Source organism: Procambarus clarkii, chromosome 57 (genome assembly GCF_040958095.1).
Source record: "Procambarus clarkii isolate CNS0578487 chromosome 57, FALCON_Pclarkii_2.0, whole genome shotgun sequence".
Classification (NCBI taxonomy): domain Eukaryota; kingdom Metazoa; phylum Arthropoda; class Malacostraca; order Decapoda; family Cambaridae; genus Procambarus; species Procambarus clarkii.
In genome coordinates, this window is record NC_091206.1 from 16,431,097 (window position 1) to 16,440,112 (window position 9,016).

The following is a 9,016-nucleotide window of genomic DNA, read 5'->3' on the forward strand; positions in this document are numbered from 1 at the left end:
CCGCCGCCCACGGGATGGGAGAGAGGCGCATGGTATATAAATACAAATCCATGTAATAGGCTCACCAAAAATGCTAATTCTTTTCTTTGAGACTTATGGTTCAGATCCTAAACTCATTTGGCTATATATATATATATACAAAAAACTGTTGATATATACATTTAAGTATGGAACTAGCTTATCAAGATTGTAACTTGTTTAGCTAAAGGAATTTTAAGCTTGAGTTCAGAGCCCATTAGGTGCCTCTGTAATTTTTGCCACTACCACCTACACGATGTTTATTGGGGTTCGCCACCAGCCACGGGATGTTTATCGTGGTTCCACTACCACTTACAGTATTGGTATGGGATCTTCTTGAGGTTATCTTGAGATGATTTCGGGGCTTTTTAGTGTCCCCGAGGCCCGGTCCTCGACCAGGCCTCCACCCCCAGGAAGCAGCCCGTGACAGCTGACTAACACCCGATCCTCGCCGGCGCCTGGGATCGAACCCAGGACCACAGGATCACAAGTCCAGCGTGCTGTCCGCTCGGCCGACCGACTCCCCTGGATGGATCCCTGGACTGGGATGCACAACAAATGAATTAAATTACACTAATTGTACTGTGTGCGCTTTTATTTTGTTAACTTTGCTAACGTTCCTGTTCTTTGATGTATCTAGTCTTGAAGTAATGGGCGGAGGTTGCTTTCGCGACTTCTCTCAGTTAATTCCACTTGTTAACCATTCGTGCTTTAGTTTAGTTTATTTATTGTGCATTCCATACCCATCCTGTGGACCTCAGTGGACCCTATACCTATCCTGTGAACCTCTGTGGACCCCCCAAACCCATCCTGTGGACCTCAGTGGACCCCATACCCATCCTGTGGACCTCATACCCATCCTGTGGACCTCAGTGGACCCCATACCCATCCTGTGGACCTCATACCCATCCTGTGGACCTCAGTGGACCCCATACCCATCCTGTGGACCTCAGTGGACCCCATACCCATCCTGTGGACCCCAAACCCATCCTGTGGACCTCATACTCATCCTGTGGACCTCATACTCATCCTGTGGACCTCAGTGGACCCCATACCCATCCTGTGGACCTCAGTGGACCCCATACCCATCCTGTGGACCTCAGTGGACCCGATACCCATTCTGTGGACCCCAAACCCATCCTGTGGACCTCATACTCATCCTGTGGACCTCAGTGAACCCCATACCCATCCTGTGGACCTCAGTGGACCCCATACCCATCCTGTGGACCTCAGTGGACCCCATACCCATCCTGTGGACCCGATACCCATCCTGTGGGCCTCAGTGGACCCCATACCCATCCTGTGGGACTTAGTGGACCCCATACCCATCCTGTGGGACTTAGTGGATCCCATACCCATCCTGTGGACCTCAGTGAACCCCATACCCATCCTGTAGGCCTTAGTGGACCCCATACCCATCCTGTGGGCCTCAATGAACCCCATACCCATCTTGTGGGCCTCAGTGGACCCCATACCCATCTTGTGGGCCTCAGTGTACCCCATACCCATCCTGTGGACCTCAGTGGACCCCATACCCATCCTGTGGATCTCAGTGGATCACATACCGATCCCAGAACCGTCGGTATTAAGACACTGATACACATCGTTACCCATAACCTGAGTTCTCTCAGATATGCTTTTCAGTGTTGACTGTTTCAATAACGTAGAGTGTACACTGTCTTTCTTGGGTGCGTTTACAAAATCAACTGATAGATCCCAGTTATCCCATTGATTTTCTTTTCTTATAAGGGATCAGAGCACTTCTGCCGCTAACTCTGCACAAGCCAGTTATAATATTCCGGATAATATAGCAATCCATTACATTTTCAATTCTATAAATACCAGGAAATGTAAATGTATATATTCACAACTTTCAGCAGCTTAATTTAACAAATTAGAACAGCTATGTGTACGCATGAACGCCTATAGCAACCCAAGCAACGCCCAGCATGTTAGTGGCTTTTGGTGAGGCCTCACAATATTTAGTACCTGCCTGCCCGTCAGTACTTTTTTTTTTCTTCCCGTGAGTATATGTTTTTTCTGCCCGTGAGTTTCTTTGTTTTTGTATCCGATGTATGGATGTATGCATGGTATGTATGTATGTATTCACCTAGTTGTGTTTGCGGGAGTTGAGCTTTGCTCTTTCGGCCCGCCTCTCAACTGTCAATTAACTGTTTCTAACTACTACTACTATATTTTTTTCTCCACACACACACCTGGAAGCAGCCCGTGACAGCTGACTAACTCCCAGGTACCTATTTACTGCTAGGTAACAGGGGCATTCAGGGTGAAAGAAACTTTGCCCATTTGTTTTTCCCTGGTGTGGGAATCAAACCCGCGCCACAGAATTACGAGTCCTGCGCGCTATAACTCATGGCTAACAGGCTATCCTCCAGGCTACCAGGCCCCTATGTATGTATGTATGTATGTATGTATGTATGTATGTATGTATGTATGTATGTATGTATGTATGTATGTATGTATGTATGTATGTACTTTTGCTTAAGTAACATGTTTATGTTTATGACCCTGCAGAAGGGTCCCTATAGTCGGGTTCCTTCTCGAACCCGACTGTAATTCTCTATTCTAGAATCGATAATTTCGGGTTCGAATCCCGGCCGGAACAGAAATGGTTGGGCACATTTCCCTTCACCAAATGCACCTGTTAACCTAGAAGTTAGTAAGTACTCAGGAGTTAGCTTGTTGAGGAGCTGTATCCTGGGCCAACCCGTTCTCGCAAATTCGTAAAGTCAATATTGACTTATTAACTACGTGCATAGGTGATATACTAAACATAATAGATACCCTTAAAAAGATTCATAGAAAACACCGACCTTACCTAACCTTGTTAGTATCTTAAGATAAGCATCTTATTGCTTCGTAATTACAATTATTACTTAACCTATACCTATTATAGGTTAGGTAATAATTGTAATTACGAAGCAATAAGATGCTTATCTTAAGATACTAACAAGGTTAGGTAAGGTCGGTGTTTTCTATGAATCTTTTTAAGGGTATCTATTATGTTAAGTATGTCACCTATGCACATATTTAATAAGTCAATATTGACTTATTAAATTTGCGAGAACGGGTTGCCTGGGCGGGGCCAGTAATTCGACCTAGGGGTGAGGGGGGGGGACCTTGATATAAGCCTAACTGTAAGAATACACCCCGGCTTCCTGTCCCCCGACACAATGAATTGTTAATTATGTGGTTACAGCATGGGACCGCGGTGAAGCAGAAGATAAGGTTCTGCTTCCGGGATCATTTTCCGCAGCAGAACACCACACAGCCCCGCTCCTGTGCCAGGTAAGTCCACTACGGGCTCACCATATCCCATGCTACTTGGAACTTTTTGTTCCAAGTAGCTAATCTTCAACAACAAGCAGAACACATCCCCCTCCACCCGTCCCAAGGTCGAACTACCGACCTTCTCCAGGATGCATTAACTCGACAACAATTGATTAACTCAGATCAGATTCAGATTCAGATTCAGATTCAGATTCAGATGTTTATTCAGGTAAGGTATATACATACAAGTGATGTTACATTAATGGATTGATATATAGATAGAGCTAGTACATACAATGCCTAAAGCCACTATTACGCAATGCGTTTCGGGCAAGAAAAACATTAATATCTAGAACTTAATACTAATTGAGCATAAAGAATAAAAGATGTTGAGAACAAATACAAATAAAGATAAAAAAAAGGGGGAACATGACTGAAAAAGCAGCACAAATACAATAGGTTGACAAACAGTGTTGATTACAAAAAAGAAAAAAAAAAAAAGAAAATAACAGACATGGGTTGACCATAGAGGAGTGAGGTAGATTACAGGGAATTTATTAGGTAGTGTTTAGTTTTTATCTTAAACTGGTTGAGAGAGGTACAGTCTTTAACATGGTTGGGAAGGTCATTCCACATTCTGGGCCCCTTGATTTGCAGAGCATTTCTAGTTTGATTAAGACGTACTCTAGGAATATCAAAACTGTATTTATTTCTGGTGTGGTGCTCATGGGTTCTGTTACAACCTTCTATGAAGCTTTTAAGATCAGGATTGGCATTATAGTTTAGCGTTTTATATATGTATAATACACATGAGAGAATGTGCAGTGACTTAATATCTAACATATTAAGAGATTTGAGTAGGGGTACCGAGTGATGTCTGGGGCCAGAGTTGGATATTGTTCTAATAGCGGCTTTGTGTTGGGTAATTAGAGGACGTAAGTGATTTTGGGTAGTAGAACCCCAAGCACAAATACCATAGTTGAGATAAGGATAGATAAGGGAGTAATAGAGAGTCACCAGAGCAGGGCGTGGTACATAATATCTGATCTTAGAAAGAATGCCCACAGTTTTTGAAACTTTTTTTGATATATTTAGAATGTGTCCCTGGAAATTCAGCTTGTTGTCAATGAGAATGCCAAGGAATTTGCCATCTAATTTGTTACAAATTTGGGTATTGTTTATTTTGAGATTTATAAGACTAGAGGATTTATTGCCAAACAGAATATAGAAGGTTTTGTCAATGTTAAGGGTGAGTTTGTTGGCAGTTAGCCAAAGATGGACTTTATTTAGCTCAGTATTTACTGTGGCATTTAGAGCAAGAGGGTCAGGACTGGAGTAAATGAAGGTTGTGTCGTCAGCAAATAGAATTGGTTTGAGGTGTTGGGAGGCATTTGGAAGGTCATTAATGTAGATGAGAAAGAGGAGAGGGCCAAGTATGCTGCCCTGAGGAACACCAATGTTGATGGGTAGGGTGGGAGAAATTGTATTATTCACAGAAACATATTGGAGCCTGTCAGTAAGGTAGGACTCGAGGTATTGTAGGGAGTGCCCTCTGACTCCATAATGATGTAATTTAAGAAGAAGGTTATGGTGGTTGACAGTATCAAAAGCTTTACGCAGGTCCACAAATAACCCAACAGGGAGCTCCTTTTTATCAAGGGCTGTATGAATCGAGTTAAGCATACTAATAAGTGCATCGTTAGTGCTTTTTTTGGGTCTGAAGCCATATTGGCAAGGGCTAAGTATATTGAGTTTGGCTAGATATGAGTAAAGCTGCTTGTATATAAGTTTTTCAAAAATTTTTGACAAAAAATTTCCCGGGTCCCTGTTTAGTGACAGGTAATTTCCCCGGGTCCCTGTTTAGTGACAGGTGAACAGCGGTATTAGGTGACAGGAAACGTGCTCAACTGTTTTTATCCCGCTCGTGACTCGGATTCTCAACTGAACCGAAAATGAACCCAACTGTACTATCGATATCCTTTACCTCTACCTGATATCGTTATTTATATAAAAATAAATCAGTCTCTACTAGATTATGGTGAACAAAACAGAAAACGTACTGCAATGTTTAGTATCAAAGAAAACGTGCTTTCTATCATCAGCCCGGTTCACGTGGCAACACTGTAGGTTCACCCAGTCACATTAGCTGCTTGGGGCTTAGAGGACTCGCAGCTACGCCTCGTTGCTAACATACTTTCCACAAAATGACTGCTACTTTGACACTGCATGTGGACTACATATCACAGCCTGCCAGAGCTCTCTTGCTCTTGTGCAGGGCAATCAACGCGCCACACCAGGAAAAATACATGGAGCTATTGCAAGGTAAGATATATATCTGAATAGTCGACTCTTCGTGAGAGAGAGAGAGGCTTGGCAGACACCCAAAAGACATAAACAGCGTTATGTAAGTGGCCGAGAAACCTTAATTGTGCTGGTAAACAACACTGTTTTGAAAATTTAGATGTTATGAGCTTCAGATTCGTGTAATTTGTATACTCACTAAGTTGTAATAGATTATTTTGAATTAAATATTTACACATATCTTGAACATGTGTTATATAATTGTCTCTGAATTCACGCATCTTTTCGCACTGAACGTAACAGAAAACCGGCTTCTACAATATTTTATGGTATACTATTGTTGTGGAGCCGAGAACGTGTTATAGTGGTATTCCCAGCCATGGTAAGGCTGTCCAAGCGATCACCCATCCACTGCTGGCTTTAACCAAACTTATCGACTGACGCAGCTTATATTAACTGCTCACTCAGATAGAATTACCCTATAATGGTGCCAAGTTGTCACCCTTGCCGACGTGTAGCATCAGTCTTGCCTACAGAACAACCATATATCTGGACGAAACGCTTAATTCTCTAAGTGATGGGACGTTTTGATGTGATTCCAATAAACTCCCGTCTCCACTCAATGTGTCGCCAGGTGATGGGAGGGAATTATGGAGTGTTTTGCTGCAAATTATTATGAATGATTTTTCTAGTTAAAACAAGACACGCTGGCGTCTTTCATCTTAAATAACAATAACGTAAATAATTAAAAAATAAATGACGTCATGTCTCCAGGAGATCATCTGAAGAAGCCGTTCACCGACCTGAACCCCTTCAGGAAGGTCCCTGTGGTGCAGGACGGAGACGTCCTTATCCTGGAGAGGTGAGTCTCACGCCTCCTACGGCCTCTGTAGAAAATACCCTCTACTTCTAGTTTCGTACCCTGCCTCTCAATTCATCTCCCTGCCTCCCAGTACATAATCCTGCCTCCCAGTATATAACAACACCCATTACCTGTGATACACAGCTCATCACACACTCATTATGCCTGCAACTCAACACATCACAAAACCTAGCACCTATGCCTGCCGACACAATACAAAACCTAGCACCTATGCCTGCCGACACAATACAAAACCTTCCATCCCTGCCTCTCATAATATGAAGAGTTGCACTGCCTCTCTCAGCAACACATCTCTAATCTGCTCCTCAAAAAATCACCCCCTTCCTCTCAGCACAACACTAACTCATTAAACACACCAAAACATCACAACATCGACCACCAGCCTCCTCCCAACAAAGCAAAACCCCACCAACCCCGACCCGCAATTGTTGTAAAAATAAAACCCACACTTTTATTTCCGTTCAGCTGTACGGGGTTGCGGTACATCGCGAGCAAGTACGACTCTTCAGGAAAGTGGTACCCGAAGGAGCTGAAGGCGAGGTGTAAGGTGGACGAATACCTGGACTGGCAGCACCTCAACACCAGGGCCCATGGCGTGGGGTACTTCTATAACAAGGCACGGCTCTCTTGTCTTCTTCAGTTGCAACTATAAACAATAGTATTTTAATGCTGCAAATCAACATTTGCTTAACTCATTTTGATGGAATTTTCCTTTCTCAATGGAAATAATTTTTTCCTAAATTTACCATGCAAATCTCAATTGGTTTAAGTACATAGATGACTGTGTTTTGATCAGAACATATTGACCCCTCAACATGTGTAATTTTGGCAAATTGATGTATTGCTGACATCAAATTTGATGTCAAACTTGTAAAATTTTATATTATATTATATATATATATATATATATATATATATATATATATATATATATATATATATATATATATATATATATATATATATATATATATATATATATATATACCTAGTAGCCAGAACGTCGTACTCGGCCTACTATGCAAGGCCGAATTTGCCTAATAAGCCAAGTTTTCCTGAATTTATATATTTTTCAATTTTTTTCTTATGAAATGATAAATGTGCCCATTTCATTATGTATAAGTTACTTTGTTTAAATTTGAGTTAAAACTAACATAGATATATGACTGAACCTAACCAACCCTACCTAACCTAACCTATCTAAACCTAATCTAAACTAACACAACTCCGGCACTAATTTAAGTTCTTAATATAATATAATAATAATAATTCAAATAAGTAATTGGAAACAATTTATTGAAAATAAAGAAAATCACTCGGGCTATTAGGCAAATCGGGCCTTGCATAGTAGGCCGAGAAATGCGTTCTGGCTACTAGATACGACATATATATATCAAATTTTTTTATTTATATTCATTTGTTTTTCTAGATTATAGTGCCCATCCTGAAGAAGAGTGAGCCTGACATGAATGTGGTCAACGAACACGAGCTCAAATTAGGACAAGTTGAAACACAATTTGCAAGTTACTTTCTGGGCTCTAAACCATTCATTACTGGGCAGAACATAACTATTGCTGATCTGCTGGCCGCCTGTGAATTCGAGCAGCCCTCGGCAGGTGGCTACCAGCTGTCCCAACCCATCCTGGAGTACCTCAGCAGAGTCAAGGAGGCGGTAGGCCCGGACTACGATGAACTCCATACTGCTTCGAGGCAGCTTGCTCAGAAACGGCTCGCTTGAAAAGCTAAAATATTTAGCTTATTTAGCAAAATTGGGATTCATACTTTGGTTTTATAACATGCATTTTTTGAGAAAATAAAATTTAAAATAAATTTGTGGCCTATCGATTGTTTCATTATGCTAAAACACGTGGAATGTAACTGGCCAAATGTATCGGGAAATCCGCGCATTTGGGTCGTCAAAATGGGATGATGGTGGTTACTGGTCTGGCCGTCACAATGGATAGGTAGTTAGACCGTCACACATGATAGGTAGTTAGACCGTCACACATGATAACTGGGTAGACCGTTACACAGGTGAGGTATTTGGTGAGTACAGGGTAGGTGTTAGTTTAGTTCATTTATTATGCACCCCATACCCATCTTGTGGGCGGTAGTGGAAAGGGTTACAGAGGCACATAATGGGCTCAGGGACTGAACCCCACAATTCATTTAGCTAAGCAAGTTACAATCTTGATGAGCTAGTTACAAAATTCAATATAAGCCGTCATGGGTAGGTGGTCAGTCCATCAATGAGGGTGGCAGCCACAATCATTGATGATGGCAGGATAAATGGACATGTCTTACACTGTATCCATGATAACAGTACTCGGTCCCCTTGTGTGCTGATGCAGTTCTAATATTCTACCCTTTAATAACAAGGCTATTCAAGACTGAAATGTAGCATTTCAGTATGGTAAGTATAATAGGTCCAAGCAGTGCGGCTATCAAAATGCCTTGTATGTAACCATTCATAAACTGTGAGCGAGTTACTGTATCTATAATTGCGATTTATAATGTCATAAT

General features: G+C 41.7%; 1 protein-coding gene across 1 annotated transcript; it reads left to right on the top strand.

Annotated features, from left to right (window-relative positions):
• The first annotated feature begins 5,439 nt into the window (after positions 1 to 5,439).
• Positions 5,440 to 8,334, top strand: LOC123745000 (glutathione S-transferase theta-1). The gene is made up of 4 exons (XM_045725248.2): positions 5,440 to 5,631; positions 6,385 to 6,472; positions 6,959 to 7,109; positions 7,923 to 8,334. Exons 1-4 carry the CDS (start codon positions 5,514 to 5,516, stop codon positions 8,229 to 8,231), a joined length of 666 nt encoding a protein of 221 aa, XP_045581204.2. The 5' UTR covers positions 5,440 to 5,513; the 3' UTR covers positions 8,232 to 8,334.
• Positions 8,335 to 9,016: the final 682 nt, after the last annotated feature.

Excerpts from the sequence above, each read along its gene's own strand:
- LOC123745000 (XM_045725248.2), top strand. The coding sequence starts at position 5,514 with ATGACTGCTACTTTGACACTGCATGTGGACTACATATCACAGCCTGCC. Across the intron at positions 5,632-6,384 it reads ATACATGGAGCTATTGCAAG|GAGATCATCTGAAGAAGCCG; the intron begins GTAAGATATATA and ends TCATGTCTCCAG. Across the intron at positions 7,110-7,922 it reads TGGGGTACTTCTATAACAAG|ATTATAGTGCCCATCCTGAA; the intron begins GCACGGCTCTCT and ends TTGTTTTTCTAG.